We start from the raw sequence: 27759 nt of genomic DNA, 5'->3' as shown, positions 1-27759 counted from the left end.
CACATAAATATATATATATATATATATTCCCAAACATGCCCCACAGGATAAAATAACTATTTACATAAAAGAGGGTGTGTTTAATTGACATAAAATGTCAGCTTTGCTGAGAGCAGAAGATGGCAAAGCAACACTGAATCAGAAGGTGGAACAACTATTCTAAAGTGATACTTTAGATATACTTTTCTAGAACAGATTTATTAGATTACTTTTTTTGGAAAGCATTTAACCAAAATTAAATATAGTGCTCTGGAACTTAGAATAAAATTTGCACTTGCTGAAACAGAATACTTTGCATAAAAATAATCCTTTAAAAATTAGAGGAGACTTTACAGGCACGTAACTGTTTAGATATAAACAAACATAGACTAAAACACTTTCAAAATTAAAGCCGTCTAGAAAACGGAAGTACCTGAAATTGTTATTAGATTTTTTCTTTCTGGTTTTGAGCAAGAACTTCATCTCTTGGACAAAACCCTTTGTCTGATTATTCGAGAAACTTGTGGAGTAGGAACACAGGGCTCTTATATACTTTTTTCTCAACTTAAATTTCATTTGCAAAAATAGTGACATAGTATTATGAATAAACTATGAAGTAGTGACTAGGGAAATCCACTAGAACAAATTTTGTAAAAATATTGCAGATATGGAAGTTAAAAATAGAGTAGATGCAAGTACTGTACTGAAAGTGTTTGGTGTAGTTACAATGATCACTTTGCACAACTATCCCTACAGTCTAGGTAGCCATTGAGTTTCTCCTCAGCAGTGTCAGCTGGTAATGAAAACAGCAACCTCTTGTCAGTGTTGATACCCTGACTCACAGAGTTATAGTGATGGAGAGGTCACTGTCTTGTTATAGGCACTGACCATGAGTATTTGTTAAAACAGTTTGGCATAGACCTCCTCTGGGAGTCCAGTTGACACATAAACTTTACCTTCTTAGGCTGTAAACAATTGATCACAAAGATAATTCTTTGTCTCTTTTTACTTTTGATTTTCCCTCACCTCTTTCCCTTTGCTTTCTTTTTCTGGTCTGTCTTTTCCAAACTTTTCTTTGTCTGGCTTTGTTACACTATCATAGGAAGGAGGAGAGGTGGTAGAGGAACTTCCATCTGTTTTTTCTGGGGTGGAGTTCCCATTTAATTTGTCAATAATCATATCGTCTTTTATAGGTAAATCAATCCTCCCTTTGATTGCCTCTTTGTTATACTCACTTAATACCGTCTTTAACCTTTGCCTTAAAAGATAACATCTGAAATTACGCTGAATGATAGCAGCAGATACCTCCTCTTGTTTGCGTTTCAGAGTGGTTGTAATGGGCTCATAGGAGACTTTGGAGGGGTTCGATGCCATGAACCGATCTTCCATTTGTATTCGAAGGGCATCCATCTCTCCACTTTCACCCAAAACACGCTTTGTAAAGGCAAATAAAATGTCGAGGCAGTGGATCCTGTCCCCATTGACCATGGGCAGATCCATGGCAATGAGCTGGACTTTGTTTGGTTTTGCTATGAGAAGAGGAGGATCCAGGGCAGCTGCAAAATCAGAGAGCTTGGAGAACTCTATGAACTGGGTGGCATCAGGATCAAACTTCTCCCAAACCTCATAGAACATCTCAAAGTCGTCCTCACTCAGGGGCTCTGCACTTTCTTCAGTAGCAACACTGAAGTTCTCCAGGATGACAGCGATGTACATGTTCACCACGACCAGAAATGATATGATGATGTAACTGACAAAAAAGAAAATCCCCACAGATGGGTTCCCACAATCTCCCTTAACTGAGCTGCCAGGGTGAATTGTGTCAGGGTCACAGTCAGGCGGTGCACTGTTGAGAATAGGTGCTAGCAATCCATCCCAGCCACCAGAGGTGGTAATCTGGAACAGGCAGATCATGCTGTTGCCAAAAGTTTCAAAATTGAACATGTCATCAATTCCAGCTTCCTTTTTAACATAGGCGAAGTTGGACATCCCAAAGATGGCGTAGATGAACATGACTAGGAAGAGCAGGAGGCCGATGTTAAACAACGCAGGAAGGGACATCATCAAAGCAAAGAGCAGCGTGCGGATCCCCTTGGCCCCTTTGATCAGACGCAGGATTCGGCCAATCCTGGCAAGACGGATCACTCGGAACAGGGTAGGGGACACAAAATATTTCTCTATCAGCTCAGCCAGAAACATACCTATGGAACAATACAGAAAACAGCTAAACAGTGAGTATCTTATGCTTATATGAATGCTTTTTCTTTGCAAGGTTAATGAAAACAACAAATTTGTTATGCGTATAAACCTTTACTGTTTGGATCCACTTCCTAATATTACCAGTGAAAGATTATAGAGTTTTATTTAATAATTCTATAATGTCATAAACCAATATGGACTCTTGCAAAATCCCATAAGTTAAATAATCTCACATAGTGGTATGGCATTTTAAGATTATATACACCCAATTACTATGAATAGTTATCCTCGCATATGAAATGTGCCAACAGCAAACAAAGACTATTTCTGAAATCTTCAAATATATTGTTTTCTTTTTTTGAATAGTTAAATTCTTCAGTTAGTGGAAAATGAACAAGAGTGTTGAACTTTAGAGTTATACACATTATGATTCTCAGATCTAATTTCCATGTTACACAGGTGATAGGCTTTGGGGACTTTTCCAACAACTGCACTTCTCTGTAAATAAACCATTCTTACCTACAATGGAGAGAATCACCACCACAAAATCAAAGATGTTCCAGCCTATGGTGAAGTAGTAGTATCTGAGGGAGATAAGTTTCAGCACAAATTCTCCAGTGAACAGGATAATGAACACAAGGTTGATCCGGGACAAGACTAGAGTCATATATTTGCTCTGGTCATCAGTTTCTACCATCATGGTGACCATATTGAGGCAGATAAGGATCATGATGCTGATATCAAAAACTTGTCTGGTTACAAAATCAAAGACCATTCCTTGGTATTTGTTCTAGAAGGAGAGGAAGGAGAAGGTTAATATGCATATTTCATAAATATTGATCCATAAAATTGCAGATGAAGTCCTTTATGTATGGCCCATGGGATGTGCACCCTTCTCACATTACCGCAAACAAATTTGTTAAAAAAAGAGCAATAAATGAAGAATGTCATATGACAAAAACAAAATATAATTGTTTTATTTAGGTCCCATGGGAAGACAAAGCTGAATAAAACATAAATTGGTGGCAACTGGTTGATAATGTGCATGGGCTTTGCTTGATTTTAATAACTGATAATTTTTACAAAAAATAATGACAACTAATAATGAAGATTTACAAAGTAGGTTAATATAGACAGACTTTTAGATGGATGAATATGCCAATTCATTTATCAGTGCTTTAGGGATTTTGAATTATAGCTTATTTCTGTCTGTCCATCCCTCAAAATATGTCAGTTGTTTTCTATTTAATTCTGCCTCTTCTAACTATAATATTTAAATGACATTCAGTAAAGTAGGTATATGCCCTTTTTTGTGCCCTCCCTTACATCATCCCTCTGCCCTGCTTCCCCTCCCCCCCCACCCCCCTCCTGCACCTACTCCAACTACTCTTAAAAATAATGCAAAGTGGAGTCATTTATAGGATTCATGAGACCTTGTCAAGTCCCAGTTCTGGCGATTACAGGCTTTGTGACTTTACGTACAGTATATACCTTCTTTGGGTCTCAGTTCCTTATTCCTTACCCATCTAAGAGGATAGGTGATTTAGAATACAGCTCTGTGAACATAGTCCACCATCTTTATGACTTTCCACTATAATGAAGCTCTACAGAGTATGCATTCTGAATAAATCTTTTGTGTGTGGGTGTATTTGCTGAAACAAACTATTTTGATGATACCCTTTTCCTTTCTAAAAACATTAAAAATATTTTCTAGTCATAACAATGGAGAGAACAAATAGCATAGAGGGAGCCCATGGGTGTAGAATGGGAAGTCTGGAAAACTCCATCTACTTAAAAGGATAAGAGGGTGCCATGTAACAAGATCAGAGGAGCTGGAACCAGGTGTGTTGCTGGCAGCAGTAGGTGGCAGCAGGAGCATGAACCTTGCTTTGGAAGCAGTTATTGGGAACCCTGACTTGGAGGTTTTCAACTGACAAACTAAAGAACATTGCCTCATTTTTAAGAACTTAGTAATTCTTACAGTGTAGTAGTTGCAAATTGTGTTACACAGTATGTACTTCACAATTAGGTCATATTATATATGGATGATATCACCTAATATGTTCTGATCCAGAGCACTGCCCAATTTCATCATATGGAAATAGGGCTTTGGAATGTTAAAGAAGATGAGTAATTCTTACTGCAGGCCGAGGTATGGGTTTCTGAGGTTTCTTGGACCCAAGTTTCTTCATTGCATTGTAATATTTTTTTTGTTCCTCTGTCATAAATATGTCTTGACCTCCAAAGTAAAGACATAGTATAAAACTGGTTACAATCCAACCTGTATTACAACAGTACTTTTACAAAAGTATTTCTGAGTCTCTCCTTTAATCCTTTTTTTTCAGTTTTTAAATGGATATTATCCTGCTTCATATAGATTTATCCTGCTTTTCCCTTTTATGTGAAATTCTGAGTACCTTAACATTATGTAAAACCCATAATCACATAAAACTCTGATTAGTACAGGATTCTAATTTGATTATATTACATTTAGAAGGAGGCTCAGGAGTCTCAAATATATTTTCATGAAAGAAAAAAAATCTTAGTCATTTCAGTGTTGACAATTTTACTTCTTTATTCAACACTTTTTGAGCACTTCCTGTGTCTTAGACAGTGCACCCAGTATCAGAACTACATAGATATATAAGACACAGTGTCTATATGCAAACAAACAAAAACAACCCAGTACTGCAGAGATAACAATAATCTGTTTCTGAATCTGTTCCGAGATTCAGAAACAGGCTTTATATAGGGGAGTACTCTTAAGCTAGACCTTAAAGGATGATTAAGGGTTTGCTAGGCAAAGCACTTTAGGAAGAGAAAATATCCTATGTAAAGTCATGGAGGGAGAAGAGCATGCCTTGTTCAGAAAAGGGCAGAAAATCCATATAGCTGTGTATGTAGCAAGTGATAGTGTTAATGGTGGGTACCTGAGGAGTAGGGAAGTGCATATAGAAAGTGTGGTGTGGAAGAAGATGAAGCAGGAAGACTGGGTGGAGATAATTCCTGAAAGGCTCTGTAAGCAAGGGTAAAGCATTGAGGCCCACTGGATATTTTGAAGCAGTGGTCATATTTTTGAGTCAGAAAGACACTACAGCAGATCTGCAGAGGATGAATCTGGAGAGGAGCCACCAGTTAGAGGCTGGGCTCCTCTGCAGCTGAACTGACCACATAGTGAATGGAAGACAATTTAAAAATGATCTAACTCCGTCATGACTATGAGTGTCCTGGTTATTTGGATGTAAAACAGACAGAACCTCAGAATGGAGAAAGGTGAGAGCTGAGGAATACTTATCTTCTTTTTCTGTTGGTTGAAGTTATCTATGATGACACCAATGAATAGATTCAGAGTGAAGAATGACCCAAAGATGATAAAGATGACAAAGTATAAGTACATATACAGATTTTCTTCATATACAGGCTGAAGTTTAACCTAAATAATATTGAAAATATTAAATAATATTTAAAAACACAATAAATACTTGAGCTAAATTAAAAATTTGGTGAGTGTTGTTGCTTATTATAGAGTTATTTTTGCCTTGACCTGAGATACTGTTCTGCAAAAGCAATTCTTTTCTCAAATTAGTATGACCTAATATAATGAAAATTTGTAATCTTACGATTGTTCTTAAATCTATTTTCCCATTGTGGCTTACCTGTACCTATTCTTTAGAGTAAGTAGCAGTGGTATAAACAAGGCAAACATTTTGAACCTGTTATTAGTCTTACTATAATTTTTTTTGCAATATTTTCTCCTTGGGTTTGTAAATGCTAGCTCTTAGAGATAAGGCTTTAATAACAGAACATCAAATTCTAAGAGGAAAATTCAGCATAAACAGATATGTTCTGAGGAACTATTTTTATTCCTATTTTCTAAATTGAGTTTCCCTGAAACTTGCTTGCTTTTATCATGATATTTTTGGAAGCTGCTTCACAGACTCTGGTTTATCATACTCTCCAGGGGTAGGGAGAGACAAATTACTTGCCCACTGAGCAGCTTTCCCAATCTTAAGAGTCTCATTTACTGGACCAATCTGATTCTTCTAATCCATGCAGTTAGATATCCTTTCATATTAGATCTATAATAGACATATGTTAACCAAAATATCATTTATATTGAAGTGAATTGGCTTAAAAAGAGAATTTCTATATGCAGTTATAAATGTTCTGATTGCTTCTAATATAAAATTCTGGGCCTTTCAGTTAAATTATCACTATGGAAAAATCTAGTAGCTATAAATAGTATCTGAGTGAAACTTACATCTCGTGAATCAACAGCTGCATACATAATATCCATCCAGCCTTTAAATGTGGCCTGTAAACAACATATATTTGAATTCTGCATAAAAACCTAATCCAAGAATATGCATTTTACCATATGAAAATATGATAGTGTTATTAAATATAACTTTTTGTACAATATTATGAAATATTCTACAAAGAGATTGAAATGGATTGAATGAAGAAATGAAATTGAAATAGAACAAGATTTTATTTCAAAACTGGAACTCTTTTTCTTTGTTTGTCTTGGAAGGTATTTTGTTTTTTTCTACACTAACATGTAACTAGGTGAAACTCTCATCTCAGTCTCAAATCCCTTTCAAAAGGTAAGCTCTATGATTCAAACCTCTTGTGTCTTTAAACACTCAACTGTTTTCATTAAATTCTTGATTAGTTAATATACTGTCAGTTAAGTCAAAATAATTAAATATTACACATTTTGAAATCCACTCCATAAGATTTGCATTTCCACACATAGTAGAACTATACTCCTTAGATCTTGGTACGATTATCTGTACATTAATCTGTACATTATCTGTATCTGTGTGTTAATTAATTAATACTTAGATTAATACATAGATTAATAATCTATACATTTAATCACTACAATAGATACGTTATTATTTTAATACATATAATTGCTTCTTTGGCATTTATTGCTACAGAAAATTAAAAATGGTAATAGCACAATAACACTCAATAATAGAGTAAGAAAAGACAGGAAGCAGAAATATAAAATCACATTAAAACATATTAACAACTGAACACTGAGGAAAATACATTTTAAAATCACTGCAAAACATCTTCTTTAGTCAAGTCACGCTAATAGTACAGGTGTTATCATCAACTACTTTCGTGCTATCAGATATTAATCACTCAAAGAACATCAGAGAAATGATTTTACTTGAAACATTTTGAAAACGTATTCAAAACTCATACAGTAGGCACTTACCACTTGAAGCAATGCGAGATAGCCAGCGCCAACATTATCAAAGTTTACTTTCACATTTTTCCACCGAGCTTTCTTGCCAAGAGCCTGACAATCACTCAAATTGTTAACTTCACTAACTTCAAACATGTTACCAGTTGTCGTGTTTACACAGCGGTAGAACTTGCCAGCAAACAAATTCACACCCATGATGCTAAAGATCAGCCAGAAGATGAGACAAACCAACAGCACGTTCATGATAGAGGGAATTGCTCCAACAAGAGCATTCACAACCACCTAGAAGAGGAGATAAGGATAAGGCAGCTTACAAATTGTTAAAATGGAAACCATTTCTTCCATTATTTATTCAATATAAAATGGGTGTGAAACGAGTTAAATAAAAATCTAGGTGGACAAGTTTGTTTCTTCTGATATTTTCTAGGACATATTCGGTAGGGGAAAACAAACAGTGACACACTAAAGAGCTAAAGGATTTAAAGAAAGCAAAATATGCCAAAGTGTGAAAAGAAATAAACAAAAACCTGATATAGTAAGATGGAGTCAGAAAATGTTTGTATGCTGGGGAAAAAAAGAAAAAAAAAAGATGTATTAAATACCAACAAGAAATAATCATCATTCAACAATACATGTTAACTTTCAGGTGTGTTCATGAATGATTGATTGAAAACATGGTTAAACAAACCCATTACAAATAAAGTATTAATAATGCCTTAAATCTGTATCACCAGATCAAGTTAACTTTTGATGAAGTTGAAGAATGGTATAAGGAATTTACAAGGTCCTTTTTCCCCATATTGATAATTCCTAATTTTAAAAAAGTATATTAAATTAGGAAATGAGATGGAATTTATCTCTGGACATAAATTACTGAATGTATTCCCATTATTATTGATCCAAATCTCTTAAATGTTCACTTCAGGGCACATGTTACTTCACCAACCCAGGCCAACCTATTTCATGAAGGAGAAATTCAGTCATCTTTCCTCTAAATTCAGAAGAGATTAATGTGTATTTTCAAATCTCTAGTGATTTGTATCTTTTCTTATCTAATTAATCTAGCTCATACTGGGACTATTTTGTTAGGCACTTATATTAAATGAAACGATTGTTTTATTTTAAAATACTGAAACATTATTTTAGAAATCAACACCAAAGAATTAATATCAAAACCTGAAATCCAAAATTGTAAAAATTTCTTATGCTACTTGAATCTTATTTCATTTAGAAATTGTCATATATATTATACTGAAACCAGGTTGTCTTGGCTCTAAAATGTGTGTAAAATGACCTCCCACAAGTTCTCTTATCATCAAATAAATGCATGCCTTTTACCATATTTTATACCTAGAATGTTAATTCTGCCATATGACAAAATTAAAAATGCCAAACTAGAATAGTTTTCAGATTAGAGTAAACTTGGAAGTTTTCTATTTTGTTCAATTGCTGTCTCCCCTCAAAAATGGATTATTCGGGCTTCCCTTGTGGTGCAGTGATTGAGAGTCTGCCTGCCGATGCAGGGGACACAGGTTCGTGCCCCGGTCCGGGAAGATCCCACATGCCACGGAGCGGCTGGGCCCGTGAGCCATGGCCGCTGAGCCTGTGCGTCCGGAGCCTGTGCTCCACAATGGGAGAGGCCACAACAGTGAGAGGCCCACATACCGCAAAAAAAAAAAAATTATTATTCATATGAAACCATGCAGCCAGATGAAGGCTTAAATAATGTGAATGATGGTAAAAGGTTGATGTGGAAAAAACTTGAAATTACATAATCATTTTTATTAACTTTATCTTGTCTTGTGACTTTATCAAGTAGCAATGAAAGAAACTTATAATGTAAAAGCAAGTATTTCTTTGCTTACAGTGCATCTGGAGAGTGGTTTCATTCTTCCTGGTGAGTGAATCTCAAAGTCAAAACTGAAGTGTTTTTATCACTTAAACAAACCACCTCCTAACACAAAAGCCCCATGGCATAGAAGAAATTCAGTATCCATGTGCATTTGCAAGCTGGATTAAACAAAGCTGGCCTTTGTGCTAAATAGTATTTTGAGGGGCGTGGCAAGTAGATGTGTATATAAGTGTGTACTTTATGTTTAGATGCATAAAATATACACTAAGGAAGAGAGCTGGAGAGGAAAATACAAGTGCTAATGGAAAAAGTGAACCTCATTCAGAATGCTCACTTAAAAGGGAGATCTATGAAACAAACCCCAGGGGTTGCCTTCAATACTTAGTTAATTATCCTAACCCCTACTTTGGTTGCTTAGGATATATAGATTTTGTCAGAGGCTACAATTTAGTGTTGTTTTCTTGTACAACAACTTTTATTACTGATATTAATTGAAGAAGTAGAGCACACAAAAACCATTCTATCTTTCATTCATTACTGGTAATTTTTTAGAAATCAAACTACCTACTGAGAGGAAGAAAAATCTCCTCCTAGGATGAATGTCAGTAGTAAATAATTATAAAATGCATAAGCAATGAAAAGAAATAAATGGCAACACATAGGTTTTACTTGTTGTGGAAATATCCTTGAACTGTCACCAGAAGACTTGGATTCTAGTTCTAGTTCTGCCACAAACAATTTTTGAGGGCCTATTTTAGTTTCAGGAGGCTAGGCTCAGTGATCCTTAGGATTTCTGCTTTAAAATTTTGTAATTCTATGAAATAAATATCAGAAGAGTATGGCAGCCCTCTGTATCTAAATCATTACCTACACTTAATTTTTTTCAACAACGCGTTTTATTTAATTAATTAATTTTTTGGCCGCGCTGTGTGGCATATGGGATCCCATGTGACCAGGGATTGAACCTGTGCCCCCTGCGTTGGGACCTGGAGTCTTAACTACTGGACTGCCAGGGAAATCCTTACATTTAATTTTGACATGAATCATCAGAGAACCTGTATTTTTCTTACCCTCATGCCTTCAAACCGGGATAAAGCCCTCAGTGGTCTTAAAGCTCTTAATGTCCGTAGGGATTTGATGGCACCAAGTTCTGAGTAACCGAGAGCATTGGCTACCAAGCTAACCAAAGAAACCTAAAGAAGAAACAAATATCAATCAGTCCACCAAGAATATATCTATTCTTTAGTGCCGACCAAATAAAAATTCAGACATACCTTGGCAGCCTTCATATTCCACATAGTGCGATCATCTTACATTGCCAGCCTCATATCATATTATTGCTTTTCTTATCAGTGAAACTGGAGTCTTTGCCCATTTATATAAACATCTGTAAACCCGTCCAGTTAGTTATTTTACCCATGGAGCCCTTTTCAACCTGTGCATACACCACTGATGATTTGGGATTTGATTCAAAAGCCATGTGCTCCACGGATCTGTGCTTAATATCACTGATTAGAAATCATGCTTTGCTTCCAAATTTATGTAATATCTTGGTTATGTGTATTGGAGGCATTGACCATGTAATAGAGTCAATAGGTTGGATATCTTCTCTCCCCTTCCAGGTCACATTAACTTTTTATGGGCTAAGATGAAGCATTTTTCTTTTAACGTTCCTAATAATGTCTGGTTGAATATGTTTTAGTCAATATATGTTGGATAAATAAAAAAAGAATAAAATATAACCTGGAAAAACATTTTATCAGACCACATAGTTTCATAGTAATGAAAAATATTTTATCTAAACTACTGGACTTACAATTTAAAATATAGTACCTCTCATTCAGAATGATAATACATTTTTCTGATATTTACACAAATGCTAAATTTTACTTAAATATATGAAAGGTTAAAGAAGACATGTCTCTTTTGGGAGGAAGAGACTTTATTTGCTTTTATTTTCTTTCAATATAATAACATTTATTGAAAATTTACTATATGTTAGGTTCTGTTCTGAGTGTCTTACATGTATAAATCTCAAGAAGTAGGTACTATTACTTTTGCCTTTTCACCAGTGAGGAAGTTGAGTTTCCCCCACACTCCCCCCTTCAAAAAAAAAAAAGATGTACAGGTAGAAAGAGGTGAAGTTAGAATCCAAGTGATCTGACTTCAAAACCATATCTCAGCCTTTTTCCTCCATTATCAAAAATTCATCCTTAATCTGAACCACGGAACACAGAAAATGACTTGTATGATTATCTTCTCAATTCTTGCAAGGATTTTATATTACTAGTCCTCTTCTTAATGCATCGGAGAGAGGTTAATTTACTACATCCACTGGATGGCTTAAGGGTCATGGTGTAAAGGTGACACCAAAACCAGAACTGAGACTTTACAGGCAAATGGAGCCACTGTCCCCTCATTATTTAATTTAACATACATTTCGCAGAATTGAACAGAAAAATAAATGACTTGAATGTTAAACTTCACTAGTGGCAGTATAATTTATCGAGCTATTCATTTCTGTCTAGTGTTTGCTGCTACAGAAGAGTGGAAAGATGGGGAAAGTTATTATCAGAGAATGCACAGGCTTGTATATTCTGGGCTCATTTGCCTCCGGAAGCATTCACAGCTTTAAGTTTCTGGAGCTGCTTTCTGAAGACTTCCCTCATCTTCCCAACCAAGTCCTGAGACTTGGGCATTTAAAGGAAAGTGGCTGCAAATTTCTCAAGATCCTGATGTAAGGAAGCTCACGCTTTGAAAGGAAAAGAAAGGTAATGGTCAGAACCAGGAGGTTCTGGAAGAATAGCAAGTTTTGGGTTCAAATCTGAGAGGTACCACTTGCACACTGGGGCGGCTCTGTGTGTTGCTAGAGAAGCTGCATTTTAGTGAACTGCCCTCTTTTAATGGACTTCATGTCATTTTGTGTAGGACAAAAACTCATTGAGTTAAGTATTGTGAAAAACTTAATATGCTTTAAAGGCAATTTTGAAATAAATAATTTTAAAGATTTTCAACATACTTAAAATTGGAAGATGATGCCTTATGTTGGTAGGGTGCTTTAAAACTTACAGTGATCTTTTTCACTCATTATCTGTGTCTGAGAGTAGTCAAATGACTAGTCCAAGAAAAGGTAGCAAGGGGCAAGCACATAACTGGAATTTCTGTTTTCAAGTCCAGTGTGTTTCCCATCTCAGCAACTTTGTCCTTGACCTTTCAATACACAATGTTTTAATCTTAGTCTCTTATGCTAAACACAAAAGGCATTCTTCCTAATGTGTGCAAAGTGTAACAGAAACTCTTTGCCAAAAACTGAATTTTTAGTACAGATTTACATGATTCTAGATACCTTACTACCCAGAAAATATATGAAACCACAGGGGGTGGTTTAGTTGTCATCCACACCCTTCCACAGTCCTGTGGCAGTTGAGATTGAGAAGGAAGGGAATAATGCAGGAGGGAGTTGACGGTTCTGAAGAAGACCCTGGAAGTCCTGTGATTGTTTAATGAACTAAGTGATATGAATTTATTTCCCTTAAAATGGCTAAAGATAATTTTTTAAATTCAGTATAAGCAGTTAAAAGATTAAAACCATATGATCACCTCCATACATCGAGATGATACATGTCATTGTAAAGCCTTGCTTAATTTTTGATGGAGAAATTTAGAAGCATTCTCATTAAAACCAGAAATAAAAAAATATGTCCACTATCAACATTATTATTTAACACTTTCTGGAAAAAGAAATAAGAGCTATAACAATTAGAAAAGTGGAAGAAGCCATTATTTACATATATGTTATTTTTGACCTCAAAAAATCAGGGGAATAAAGTGAAAAACTATTGTAAACAATAATATAATTATTTTCGGTTGTAATATATTTTTTTCATATTAATTTTTTAAAGTTTATGTGTGTCTTTTGAAACTACACAAACTTTAAAATATTAACAAGGAAAAATAAAAGTATAAGAATAATCTAAAATATTGTTTTAAGAAGAAGAGCAATCAGAAAGGACAAATTCCACCTGATATTAAAGCTAATTATAGATCTACAATAATTAAAGCTGTCATATTAGTAGACAAAGAAGTGAATTAAACAAACCCAAATTAGACGCAAGGCATACTGGCATACCAAGATTTAGCACATAGAAAAGGGTAGCATTTTAAATGAGAGGTGAAAGAAACAACTAAAATGAGAAGCCATTTTGAGGAAGATAGAATTGGAGTCTCACCTCACACCTTACACCAAAATAAGTTCCAGACTGATCAAAAGTTCAAACATAAAAATGGATGAAGAAACAAAACTCAAACAGTAAAGCTGAGGGAAAAAGCATGACAAAATGTTTTAATAATCTTTAAAGCAAATGGTCTTCTAAGCATGAGAAAAACCAAAAAGGGAGAAAAAGGCTGATAAATTTGACTAAACCAATATGAAAACATTTTCACATGACAAAAAAAAAGCTCAAGAGACAAAAGCCCAAATCAGCAAAATAGTCATACCACATGTGACAAAATAGTAAATTTCCTTAATGTAAAAGGAGGTCCTACAAATCAGTAACAAAAAGGTCATTAACCAAATAGTATGACATACAAATTCCCTCTAAACTTTCATTTTAATATATTTGTTTGAACAACATATTTATTTATACTCTTTATTGAAATTTAACTCGAAGGAAAGCAAAAGAATACAAAGAGAATGCAAGAGACAAGAAGGAAGAGAGTTTTAAAAAAATTCTGGAGTTTGAAAAAATAAAGCACACCGGAATGATTACTTTCTCAGCAGAGCAAAAGCAGCAGCAGAAACCCAAGTTCCTGAAGAAGTAAGTCAAATTGTTCCAATGGACTCTGAAAATTTCTGGACATGGAGGCCCTGTGTTCTTCTAAAACAGGCGGTAATGGATGGCATTGAAAACAGAATCGATTCAAAGTCTCTGTATAGGGAAGCTGGACATTCTTGAGTCCCTTCACCCACCCTTCTCCAGCCCTGCCAGAGAGCAGAATGGAGTAATACTCCTTCACGACTTACAAAGTAAAATCTGTATTTGTTACAGAGGTCAGAACGTAGCAACAATAATCCACATTGTGGTTGGGTTTCCTTGTGAGACCACAAAAGCCTCTTTAATACATCATGCAATGGAGGGTTTTCCATTAATAGTACCATAGGGTTTAAATAGCATGTAGACTAACTCAGTATTTCCTAGAGAAGGGCACCTGGAGTTTCAGATTGCTAAGTGCATACCTCCTTCCTTCTACTCCAGAACAGTCGGCTAAGCAGCTTCTAAAATGGGGCTCAGGTGATGGTGAGGGAACAGGTACAAATCTTCCATGGAAGTGGTGGCAGAGGGCTCTTAACGAAGATGGGAGGTTGAGGATACTGGAGATGGCAGGGTTTGATCAGCTGGGATGGGTAACGTTTATAGTAGGAATAGAGTGAAGACCATCCAGTGTCTGAGAAGTGAAGAGCAGTTCGTATGCAATGTCAGTCAGGAATGAAAGTCCTTACACTTTTATGTAACGGAAGTCTGTAACTCAAGCCTGCCTCTTTGCTTTTGACATTCTCCTACTTTTATCTTAGGCTTTTATAGTTTATTTGTCTATAACTTTTTACATGATTAGAAAATTCATAATGCTCACCAGACATGTAAAAGTGAGCATCTTGGTAATTATGGTATTTGTGGCAGAGGGAAACTGGAGATAATCTAAGTGCTCATTCCTGGGGAATGGATGAGTAAATTCTGGTGGTGCATCGCTGGGGACTGCACTGTGGCATGTAGACACCATGGGTTCCATAGGAATTTCATTGAAATATTGCAAACACCATTTTTAAAAAAATGAGGACTTTGAATCAGGTGATTTCTAAGTTTACTTCCTTGCCTGGAATTCCATAATTCAGTAATTTCAAGATGATTAAAGCAATATAATGCTATATGTTATTCATGTTGAGAAGATAAATCACAGTATCTTTACTAATGGAGGCATCATCTTTAATCAAGTATTCTACTGGTAAAATACTGGTAAAAGTGCTAGTCTGATTGATAGTGAGCATGATTACTTATGGGGTATATAATTGTGAATCTGTTCTTAGGTTTAATTATTGTTTTTTTCTAGGAAAATAGGAATTGTTTTTGACATTTTACTTAATGAACATATGTTATATAGTCACTTAATAGCTAAGTAATTACTCCGTGTCTCAGTTTCCTCATCTACAAAATTGGGATCATAACAGTGGATACCTCAGTGGTTGTTGTGATGATTAAATTAATTAAAGCAAAGGTTAATCATTATTAATATTATACATGAGAGCCCTTATCTGCCTTCAGTGTCACTGCTTGGAATCTTAGCAGTGATGAGCTGGTACGATATCCCATGGGAAGGCTTTTAGAAAAAGAAAGAGACATGTGGATCTTCCTAAGGGAGATATTTAACGAGGTCATGACTAGAGAGGCAGGGAGAACATTTATAAAGCAGCTCAGTGCTTTGTGACCACCTAGAGGGGTGGGATAGGGAGGGTGGGAGGGAGACGCAAGAGGGAAGACATATGGGGATATATGTATATATATATCTGATTCACTTTGTTATAAAGCAGAAACTAACACACCATTTTAAAGCAATTATACCCCAATAAAGATGTTAAAAGAAATAAAAGCCATTGCTTGGTCTAGTTAGTCATTGTGATGTTGGTGTGTTGTTGAAGAGGAGGGTCCAGACCTCCAATTCATTTTTTAGTTGGTAATTTGAAGTAGAATTTGCTGATTGATTGACTGTGAGGGGTGAAAGAAAGGGAGAGGCTGAAGATGACATTTAGCTTAGCTTCATAAATATACCACTACCAGACTAAACAGGACATTCAGGAAGAAATGCATGACTGGAGGGAAAAAGTAATGAATGTACTCAGTCAGGAGGAGGATCAGTAGAATTATCTAGGAAGCAATTAGAAATGTGAATTGGGGTTTAAGGGAAGACCAGTATTGGCTAAAAGTCATAATCTTTTAAAAACTGGAATATAGAATTTATGCTATTAAATTAACAGGATTATCTCTTTAAACATAGCCAGTGAAAAATTTTTCTTATTAATAAATTGATAATGCTAAAAGAATTAAATTCTTCCTGAAAAGGAACAAAGTGAGTCATTCCTATTAGGAGACATTTGTAGAAAAAGCCAAAGCACATACTAGACTGTTTACATGGAAGTATGTTTGAAGAGAGATCAGAAATTGATATGAAATGACAATAATTTATAGCTATTCAGTTCCTTTACCTCAAAGTTTTTAAGTTAATCAAATATTTCCACAAGAGCTCCAGGTGAAATTCAAGGCAGGTGTGTACATATTAGCGAGGCATCTTATTGTTTTCATTCACCACCACCAAAGGCAGCCACCTTCAGAGTGTAATGTGGGAACTCTTTGACTAGTGCAACATGACATTTTACGTATATCTGTGCTCTGTTGAAAAATATGGGGCAAAGAAAGAGCACAGTGCTAGACAGAGGTACCTCTGACCTAATAGCTGTGTGACATCTCTAAACCTCATTTTATCAGTAGCAAAATAGAGATAAAAATAAGAATTACATCACAGGATTGTTATGAGGATTAATAAATACTGTATAATTAAAAAGAGATACTGATAATGAGGTTGGTAATGTAGGGGTTAGGAAGCACAGTCATTAGAGCCAGACTCCTTGGTTACAAAATCCAGCTTAGCCTCTTCCTTATTTACTGTGTTTACAAGTAACAACTTTTCTTTGTCTTAGTTTCCCCATCTGCAAAATGAGAATAATTATGGTTTCTAACTCATAGAGTTTTGAAGATTAGATGAATTAACATGTAAAGTGATTTTAGCAGCAGTTGTACACAGTAAGCATTAAATCAGGGTTACCAATTTTCTTTATTATTATTAGGTAAGGCTCTGAATTAGTGCTGTTCCCACAGTAAGTGTTCAGGACTAGGCATCTTATTGTGGCTACTAATATTAATAACAATTCTGGCTTCATTATTGAGGATGCTGCTATGTCAAAAATAAATGTCAAGAACAGCCAGGATCACCTGATTCTAGAGGTTGATGGCAATTGTAAATACATACTAGAATCAGAAAATGTCCCTATTCTGCTTTTGTTCACTTCAGCAGAGCAGCTGATGAGGATTCTAAGGAGCCCTTGAGCAAGCAGGATGTCTGAGTAGCAGACATCAAGCATCTCATTTCAACCACATCAGCAACCTGTGCTGTCTCTAAAGTGGAAATCACTTGTGGACAATAAATATTTCATGATGGTTGAATCTTTACCAAGAGTGTGTTTTGGAAACATTAGCACCTTAGGATAATTTAGAACCAAATTTGAAGTTGTCATGATAGATGCTCAATGAATTTTCTTAGGGATGACACTTATGCAAAAATCCATAAGGACCGCAAGAAATGTGATTTTTTTTCAATAAATTATGATCACATGTTTAATTCATTCTATGGATAATAATAGCATCTAAAGTATAGCTTGTATAGTTATAATACAGGATAGTTTGGTTTTCATATGAATATAGTATCTTTTGCCTTTGGATAGGAGAAAATAATTATACAGAGTTAGAAAAAGTGGTCCATCTAGTGTGCGATTCTGACAACAAAGGCATGGGTTAAGTTGTCCTACTTGATTCCAACCTGAATTATCATACTTGCTGTCTCTATCTCTTCGCCTCCATTCTTCCTCAATCTTACCAATATTTCTAGTACTTTATCCCCATACTTCCATGAGACATCTCTTAACTATGACAGCAATGACGCCCATTCTGCCAAATCTAAGTGTCGTTTCTCAGTACTCCTGTCACTTGACCTCCTTGCAGCCTTTTGATCACAAAATTGATCACCTCTCCTTTGGAAAAACCCAACTATCGTCCTCTGGGCTTCTGTGATACCATGTATATTTTGTTTTCCTTTTTCTTCTAATTGCTACTTCTCAATCTAATTTACTGGTTCCTTCTCTTTTGCCCAACTTCTAAATGTTGAAGTGTCTCCAGAGTTTGGTCTGGGCTCTTTCGTTTGTCAGCTTGCATTCTCTCCCTAGGTGAGCTAATCCAGGTTCATGATTTCAAATGTCATCTCTTTCCTGATGACTGCCAAATCCATAATCAGGTGTTAGATTCTCTTCAGAACTCGAGACTTGGGTAAAACTCACCGTGTATTCTTGAATGTCTAATTGGCATCTCAAACTTAGTACATCCCTCTTCCACCTACCATCTGCTTGCCCTGACAAGCCTGTTTTCTGATCTTATCCATTCCAGTTAATGGTTTCATCTTCTACCCATTTGTTCAGATTGAAAGAAACTCTGTTTATCGAATTCTCCTTTTTCTTCATGTCATACAGCCAGTTCATCAGTAAGTTTCATTGCCTTAGTCTAAGACATAATCTTCTCTTTCCTAGATTATTAACACAGCTCCCTAATTGGTCTCCCTGCTTTGACTTTTTTGCTGTTCCTTCACCATAGCCAGATGTGATAATTTAAAAACAGTAGAACAGATCCCTGCTCACCCTTTCTCCCTTGAGTTTCCCATTGTAACTGTAATCAATATACATTAAATTACATAATATGTACAATATACGTTAAATTACAGTAAAACATGAACTTCTTACCATGGCCTCTAGGTGCCTTTCTGAATTCAGTGTCTCTTGCCCGTGTTTCATCACACACAAACACAACAGTTTTCCTTCTGTCTCTTGAATGTCCCTGGCTTATACTTCGGCGCCTTGAGATTGTTCTTTTCTATTCCCTCAGGTCTTCAAATAACTGTCCCATTGTTATAGACTGAATGTTTATGTCCCCCCCAAAATTCATATGTTGAAACCTAATCCCCAGTGTGAAGGTATTTGGAGGTGGGGTCTTTGGTAGGGTATTAGGTTATGAAGGCAGAGCCCTCATGAATGAGATTGGTGCCCTTATTTATAAAAGACACCCCAGAGAGCTTGCTTACCCCTTCCTGTATGTGAAGACACAGCGAGAAGACTGCTGCCTATGAATCAGGAAGCAGGCTCTCACCAGACACTGAATCTGCTGGCACTTTATTCTGGGACTTTGCAGCCTCCAGAACTGTGAGAAATAAATTCTGTTGTTTACAGGTCACTAAGTCTATGGTATTGTGTTACAGCAGCCCACAGGTACTGAGACACTATTTCTCATCATTTACCTTCTCATCATTTACCTCATCAAAGACACCTTCCATAGAGACTCTGGGTAAAACTCTCCTGCTCCCCACTCTGCAGTCATTCTCTATCCTGTTATCCTGTTTTCTTTCATAGTAGTGATCACCATCTGCTTTTATCTTATTTTTGGATTTTATTTGTTTACATCTTTACTGTCTGTTCCAGTCTCTCCTAGAGTGTTAGATCCTGTAGATCTAACAGGGCTTGATTTGTCTTGTTCATATCTTCTTTATCTAAAATAGCATGTGGCCCTTATTAGGTGCTCAAAATATTTATTAGATCAATGAATGAATGTTAATGGAGGTTGGAGAGATAACCCAATACCTTTACTTTTAGGTAGGGAATTGAAGATAGATAAATTTTACATAGATAAATTTCTCCAGGTTTAAAAGTGTATTTCTTCTGGTTTGAAGTTACTTCACTTATACTTCAGTTTTTGGGGTTTTGCTTTGTTTTGTTTTGAGCTTTCTGTGACTGCTTAGTTGGTATAGCAATCTATCTTATGGACTGTGAAACCCTTTTAAGTATGTTTTACTTGTACTTTCAAAAACTGTTTTAACTCTGTTTACTTTAGCTTATTGGACCCAGTGGTCTGAGAACAAGTTGTTGGTTGAGGTTACATGAATTCACATATTTTAGTCCTTGCTTTGGGAAAAGAGGAAGATAGATCCATTTAAGATTACATAACTTGCCCAAAGGTACTCAGTTCCATTTTACTAATTTAAACTTACTAAAAGGGAAGTAATTTGGGGGGCACCATTCTTTGACATTATTCTGTAGCTAACTAAGTGTCTATATTAGCTTTCTAAGGATTCAAACATGATACAAAACCTTGGCAGATTTTTGCATCACATTTATTTCTTCTATATGAGGGAAGTACACGGACTTAAGTACAATGTAGTAAGTGTTTCAGTGAATGTAAAATTTTCAGTTAATGAAAATATTTTAGTAAATTTCAGAATTTTCTGGAGAAGTTCTATCACATTTTTAAGTGATCTTCATACATGACAAAAGTTTTTTGAACCAGAGACTATTATGTGTTTCGTGTCCCATCATTTCAGGGAAAAGCTGGAGATCATAAATGCTGAATTCCAAAGCCAGTATGAAAATATAAATATAACATTTGTACGAGTTAGATAAGAAATCTGTAGGGTAAAGGAGCACTGAATTGAGATTTAGGAAATTAGGACACTAATCTCAACTTTGTTACTAAGTAGTTGTGCTATCTAAGGAAAATTCTTCAAACTGAGGCTATAGTTTACAATAAATTGTTTAGAAGACTGTGTAGAATAGAGCGTAGATATTCTTTAAGGTCCGTTCAATCTGCAGAATATGAAAATATTAAACTTCCCTGTTTGGAAGCTTTTCAGGACAGTATTGAGATTCATCTCTATTATTCATTAAAGACCAGACACGGGAAGTTGGAAGTCATTTCTGATCTATTAATAGTGACTTGGCACCAGATTTCGTCTCAACTCAAAGGGTTGAACACATTTTGGTTATAGAACTTCGAGTATGTATGTATGGGAGAAAGGGGAGTAGAATTTAGATAGGCCCACACTTGTTAAAGACGATAAAAAGAATGAATGCACACATAATGACAATCATTGATTCATAGTGGCAAGCGTTAGAACTAAAAATTAAGTGCTTTATAATTGCTGGGAAACAGCTAGAGATAGTGCTTAAAGCACCTTTTTGAGGTGGAGGAGGCTGAGAAGCCTTGTGCAATGGAACATCACAGACTACAAAGGACCAGTTGACTCTCATTTTGCCCCAGTGCCTGTCCATTGCTTGGAATAAAAAAGTAGGCTGCAAGTCAGACAGGTCTTGTTATTGGCAATGTTCCTGTGACTGTTCACCTCAGGGTAATCAGATTCAGAACAGGGCTTCTACACCTATCTCTTTGCATGGTAAATATTTCATTAGCTACTGAGATATCTAACTACTGATTTAAGAATGGAAATACATTTTATTGTCTCTGTGGGTTTGTGGCTGAATGAATACAGTGAATAGGTTATTTTAACATTATTTAGTAACATACACTCTAGTAAGGGATTAGAGTGCAATTCTGACAATTCCTGGCCCCAAATTATGTCTTGATTTTGCCTCCTGGAGATATTTTTTTTCAATTGAACTGTTAATAAGCTAGATCTGTCAATTAACAGATTTTTAACTATTCCTTACCTTGAGATCCTTAATTTTCAGAAAAAGAAGAGCTATTTGCTTGTGGCCTAGAACAACTCTCTCTGTGTTTTCTCTTACCACTGTCCACATTTTTAGGACCTTTTCTACTGCTTTCCCTTGAGACTTACCTCATTTTTGCATTTTTTTGTAGTTTTTTAAAAAGATAATTGCATAATTGTGTCAGAATTAGTGAAACTAGGGTCTAATTAAAGTCAAGGTTTTAATTATAGAAATATATGAAATGTCAAACTTGCCTCTTTTAAGAATAATTTCATAAAAATCACTTAGGATACTTACATCGACAATCAAGAAATCTAGCCAGCACCAGGCATTAGTGAAATAGGTTTGAAATCCATAAGCTACCCATTTGAGAAGCATTTCCAGGATGAATATATAAGTGAAGACCTTGTCAGCATATTCTAGCATGGTTTTGATAGTTTTTCGTTGTTCAATGTATATATCTTCAAAAGCCTGTGAATCAAGAATGCTTTTATTTTATTTGAATGGCTTGCCTCCACCCAAATACTTGATAAAATTCTTAGTAGAATGCTTGGCACAAAGCACTGATTTGATAAATATTGGCTAGTATCAGACAAATGTGGAACCAGACGAAATCTAAAGACTAAAACTAATGGAAAATGTTGGCAAGAAAACGTCAGTATCTTTACTGATTTAGTTTGTGCTTTCTTCTCTGCCTCTCACCCCAAAATCTGTATCTCAATTACTTCTACAAAGACATGCTCTTAGAGAAGTAATATGAACTCAGAAAATATCTAGAAGTTCTGTTAACGAGGGATAGACTTGGCCTATTCCAACCTTACTTTCATCAATTCTCTGAATGATCTGGCTCATTTTGAAAGAATAAATTGATTAGACATAAAAAAATACACTTTTAGTCCATAAATATTACTATGATTATTTGGGAGAACTGGATGGGATTTGACATGGAAGGTAATGTAGTTACAGAATGTCCCTGGAAATGGTTGTCTCAGTAAGGAAAACATCTGTTAGAAAAGCACCAGACGAGAAATTCCATCTGGCTGCTCATGGTTCTAATTTATTCTGTAATGAATTTTGCATAGTTAAACCCTGGGTGCCAAGCTCTGCAAGGTACAAATACACCTCTTGTTTTGCTCCTTAAACTAAGTGTATGCTTCTGGTATTTTTGGAGATAAGCTATTTCACTAGAACCTGATTCTTGCCAATAATGCGTTACACTTACCAAAGCACCACTACTGAGAAGGATCATGAAGACAATGAAAGTCTCAAACCAGTTGTGTTCAACAATGCTGTAGCAGGTTTTCCGCAGATTCCACCAGACTTTTCCTTTGCCTTCTTCTATACTTACTTGACAGAATGGAAACTTTTTAATACATCCTAAAAGATAACATTAAATATAATAAATTAGAAATATATATTTCAATCTTAAATAGGAAGAAATAAACTTTGTTCCTCCCTCCCCAGTCCTAGTCTCAGATCATCATTTTATACAGCAACTGGCTACTTCATCCCTTAGTTATCTTCAGCATCCCTCCTGTATAGTGAATCATTCTCAGACTTACATATCAGCCAGCTACCTAGAATCAAAGAATTACTTTACCAAGAGCTGCTTGAGTATAAATGGTTCCATTCTTTAACCCTGCTTAGGATCTGTCTTTGCCTCAAGGCCAATCATGGACAAGAACATCTCTCAGGTTTGGGGAAAAACTGCATATTCAAATTGTTTATTCATTTTTTGATGTGATCCTGGATTTTTACACACTTCTTTTCACACAGAAAATTCCCCTGTCTCCCAAGGTATCATCCACTGTCAGTTTTCCCAAGCTATTTATTTTCAGCCTCAGTGCTTTTCTTAGTCACACCTATGACTCATCTTGTCAGTCAGTATCTCTCTTCCTTTGTCCTACCTCTCTTAGCTTTCATGTTATTTCTAAACTTCCATCCACTCTTCTGCTCTGAGTTACTACTTATGGGATTCAATCCAATCACACTGAATCAGCAAACCTTTATTGATTTGTGTGCTAGCCACTGTACTGGTCACTGTGAGAATAACTGCTGGTCTCCCTGACAAGGCCCTAGAGCACATCTATATCCCCAAACAGCTCTGGTCACAGCCCAAATTAACCACATTTGAAACTGTTAGAGATGGAGTGTAATTATTGCAGCATCTATAAATCAAATCACAACATTGCCAATGAGGTCTGAAGGGATTGCTTTATCAATAATGAGATGATGTTCCAGAATGCCATTTATCTTCTAGGGTTCACTTCTCCACATTCTGGAGGATGAAAAAAAGGACGTGTCAAATTATCTTAATTGTCCAGGCACAGTAGCTGCTATAGTATAATCAGGAAATACAGATAAATTAACTTTTTGGAAGAAAAGAGGAAAACAAAGATAAATATGCCTTCACCATTTCATTGAAATATTTCCTTCAAATGAGGTATATTTAGTCTCTGTAAGGAAAGAAGGGAGATTGCATTTAACCATATTAGAGCTTGTTTACCTTCAGTAAAACAAGCTTCTGGCTTAAGGTCTTCCTCGGGTTCAATTTCAGCTTGTTCACCTTCTCGGGGCAGAGCAACATCAACTGTACTTCCTTCAGATGAGCTGATTGCATTTAATTTCTGGAAACAAAATCGCATTGCAAAGATGTGATTTTTCTCCCCTTTTATTCAGCTAATTTGGAAATGCTCTGTGATGGTGTGAAAAAATGATGGTGGTAGTGATAGCATTTGACTCTGTTAACAGTACTGATAATTGTGTACTAATAATTTAACATACTTGAAGTCCTATTGTTTAAAACAATGTAACTACTAAGTTGATTCAGACAAAAAATGGTTAGACAGCATTCAATGTGGGTGATTTGGAAGGGAGTGATTTTACTGATTAACTTGTTTATGATCTCTATTTGTCTATGGATGCCATATGAAAATAATTTAATACATCAACACTCAGGCCAAATCAAGAATAGTTTGATAAAAGTTTGGTATGCTGACATTCACTATTGATTATATTAATTAAAATGCTTCAAATCAAATTGTAATTTCCACTCTTCAATGGAAATTTTCAGAGGGCAAAGAACATTACCAGTTGTCTGTAACTACTGTCCATGATTCTGTAATTTTAGAAAGGAAGAGTGGCACATTAACATTAGTCACAGTCATTATAGTTCAACTTTGAGCTATATTTTTCTCTGGCTTACATAATTTTCTTTTTACTTTACTAGCAGAAAAATGATAGATCTCTCTTTCTCTTTCCCTTTTTTGAACTGCTTAAATGAATTCAATACTTGCCAAAGAATTCTAAACGAAATGGAAATTTCTTCATAAATGACATTGTTCAAAATCTGTATAGACTTTCATTAGGAGCATATTCCGAATTCAACATGTGATCAGGCTGTGAATTTTTCCTTTAAAAAAATTATTGTGACATGCCACGTGGCTAGGAAGAGCCACTTTAGTGTTGCAAGAATAAATATCTAATAAGTACTCTGATACCACTTGGGATGACATTATGGATGTGCAATGCTTTATGAAAAGTGATGCAAAGATATGACATGCAGCACAACCCAGGGAATGTAAAACTTTTAGAATGAAAGAACATGGACATGTTAATGGTTTCAAAGGCCCCATTAACTTTAGTAGCTGAGTGATAGGGTCACTCTGCCCTAACCCTCTGAAAGAGTTAATGTGTTACTGAAAAATACCTGGATAACTCCCTAAGCATCAGTCATATTGGAGGAAATTTGGCTCAAAATTCTTGATTTTTTGAAATCACCATGCAAATGTAGTTTAATACTTTATAACGTGAACATGGAAGAGTAGTGTCCAGATGATATTTTCTGTGCTATTACTTTGAGGGTGATGTTAACCATGTCCAATTAAATATATTATGAAAGTTACCCTAAGTCAAAATATAATTCTATAATAAAATATCTCCTAGTCTGGAGTATGCTAAAGAGAGGCTAGGCCATCGATTATGGCCTATGGTTCTTAGGATCATTAGAGTACAAGAATTTTTACCATTAAAATCCTCTACTTTTTGGAGAGGTGGAAGGTAAAGACGTATTTTATTCTCTCAGGATTTTTCTGCTTCTTACAGCCAGAATATCTTTATTCTTTTAAGAAAATCCCAGGAAAGCTACTGCTGGATAGAATTGCAGCAGCCTCTGGTATAACCAAGAAAATACTAGATAATTCTTCCCTTCCAATTTCATTGGTGGTTTATGAGTTGGACACTCTGACATTTGATGAGTGGCAGCAATAATATCCACTGTATAAATAAAACCAGTAAGAAACCAAATTATTTTGAGGTTAGTTATAAAAAGCTTCATGTTTCTTCTTCCTTTTGGCCAATCCAAGCTGAATAATTTCTTCTTAGCCTGGTCACGATCCACCTTTTCCATGAAGCCTTTCTTTCTTATGATTTTTCCATGCTAAATTTTATAGAACGTTTTGCCCATAATACTTGTTTGCTTTGACCAAATAGTCTCATAAATATATATATATATAAATTATATATATACATAAAATTGTATATTTATGTACATATATACATATATATTAAAATGTACACACATACACAAATATACATCTATACACCAAAAGATTCAAGCATAGAATAGACACTAAATGGTTATGTTGAATTTATGAAAAATGAATAATTGAATGCATTTTGTTATTACTCTTATAGAGAGAATTATAGCGTTTAGATAATTTGATCTCTTCATTTTGATATGTAACTCAATTGTGGCCTTTGCAGAAGTCTGTTTAGTTGTATTAGAAAATGCATTTTCTTAATGAATAGGAATTATTAATGATATTTTAGTGATAAAAACACATATTTCCAAAATGTTTCTCTAAAATATTGGCAGACATTCAATAAAGAAATCTGAAGGAAGAAAATTATAAGTATATATGTATACACACGCAAATACACATATACTTTTCCATTTGAAAACTTTAGAAAATATACTCACCCTTCACTTCTTATTTACCACTGTTAATACAGTTGTGAAATGTTCAATTTTTTGCATTATAATTCTCTGCCATGTATTACACAAGTGTCTTATATTTAAATACAAATATTTAAAGCAAATCCTTTACAGCACAAGTGATGGTAGCCATTAATCTGAATGGCAATTGTATCCACCATTTACCAAGTATCGACCTCTGGATGTATCTTTGTTATTGGTACTGTCTTTAGATTGTAAACTTTTGTGAATGTGTTTAGTATGTTAAAATACAAATAATTTCAATTTTCTAAATAGCTATGGAGGTAATGTACATTGTAAAGCAGAGAGGGTCCGTGTGTGAGTTAGTTTACCTCTATCTGCCTGGCATTATGAAGCATAGCATGTCTTTTGAAAACAGACAAGGAAAAAAACTCTGCATGTATTCTGCTCTTCTCAAATGAGCAGAACCAATTTTACATGCGGAATTGCTTCACCGTTATCCAGGAGTTTTTCTGATTATAAGGATAAGCTCATTAACGTTATGCTCTGCAAAACTCCTTAAGGAATGTTTAGACAGAGACTTGATGAATCAAGGTTTAAAAAATAGTTGGTAGGCTAGTGTTTCTGCCACTGAAAGTGTTTTGTGGGAGGCTCCTTTTCCTATGAAAGTTGGCATAAAGTTAATTCCTGCTAGTTGGAGAGTCAGGCTTATTCATGGTATAATCTTCATAGGCCACATTTTTGTCATAAGAAGGTACATATACTTTATCCTATGAAGTTATAAAAATATTGTATCAACTACATAAACATTTTAAAGTTGTGAATTTACCTACATTTATAAATTAAAGCTTAGACTGTGTTCTTATTAAGTTACAACAACTTACCAATTAAGATATACTGCCTGATAAGCTTTAGTCACTGGAAACATAAAGAATTTTACTACTGTATTTTAAAATTTTGAAATTTAGATCCTAGAAAACTACTTAAGCATTTAAAATTCTGTACATGGATATAATACTATCTTCATAATCTAAACATTTCTAATTAAGTTCAACATTCTGGCATTCATACTCTGGTAGAGGGTAGTTTGTCATACATTTTGTCATAACCATACCAAAATGACTTCCAAATTTTATTTAAAAACACATAACTGATTTAAAAGCAGGTGACTGATGATAAATACA

At 35.2% G+C, this 27759-nt stretch overlaps 1 protein-coding gene across 1 annotated transcript in view; it reads right to left on the bottom strand.

Annotated features, from left to right (window-relative positions):
- Positions 1 to 282: 282 nt before the first annotated feature.
- Positions 283 to 27759, bottom strand: part of LOC132521796 (sodium channel protein type 3 subunit alpha-like) — a 72330-nt gene continuing 44853 nt past the window's right edge. The window contains exons 15-24 of the mRNA XM_060151470.1: positions 24125 to 24245; positions 22841 to 22995; positions 21916 to 22089; positions 10325 to 10447; positions 7412 to 7684; positions 6440 to 6493; positions 5474 to 5611; positions 4320 to 4424; positions 2698 to 2968; positions 283 to 2180 (exon numbers count right to left, since the gene is read on the bottom strand). Of these exons, the coding sequence (XP_060007453.1) occupies positions 985 to 2180; positions 2698 to 2968; positions 4320 to 4424; positions 5474 to 5611; positions 6440 to 6493; positions 7412 to 7684; positions 10325 to 10447; positions 21916 to 22089; positions 22841 to 22995; positions 24125 to 24245 (2610 nt within the window). The 3' untranslated portion in view covers positions 283 to 984. The remainder of the gene's footprint in view (positions 2181 to 2697; positions 2969 to 4319; positions 4425 to 5473; positions 5612 to 6439; positions 6494 to 7411; positions 7685 to 10324; positions 10448 to 21915; positions 22090 to 22840; positions 22996 to 24124; positions 24246 to 27759) is intronic.

This window comes from Lagenorhynchus albirostris, chromosome 6, assembly GCF_949774975.1.
Source record: "Lagenorhynchus albirostris chromosome 6, mLagAlb1.1, whole genome shotgun sequence".
Classification (NCBI taxonomy): Eukaryota; Metazoa; Chordata; class Mammalia; order Artiodactyla; family Delphinidae; genus Lagenorhynchus; species Lagenorhynchus albirostris.
This window is presented reverse-complemented; position numbering and strand designations above follow the sequence as displayed.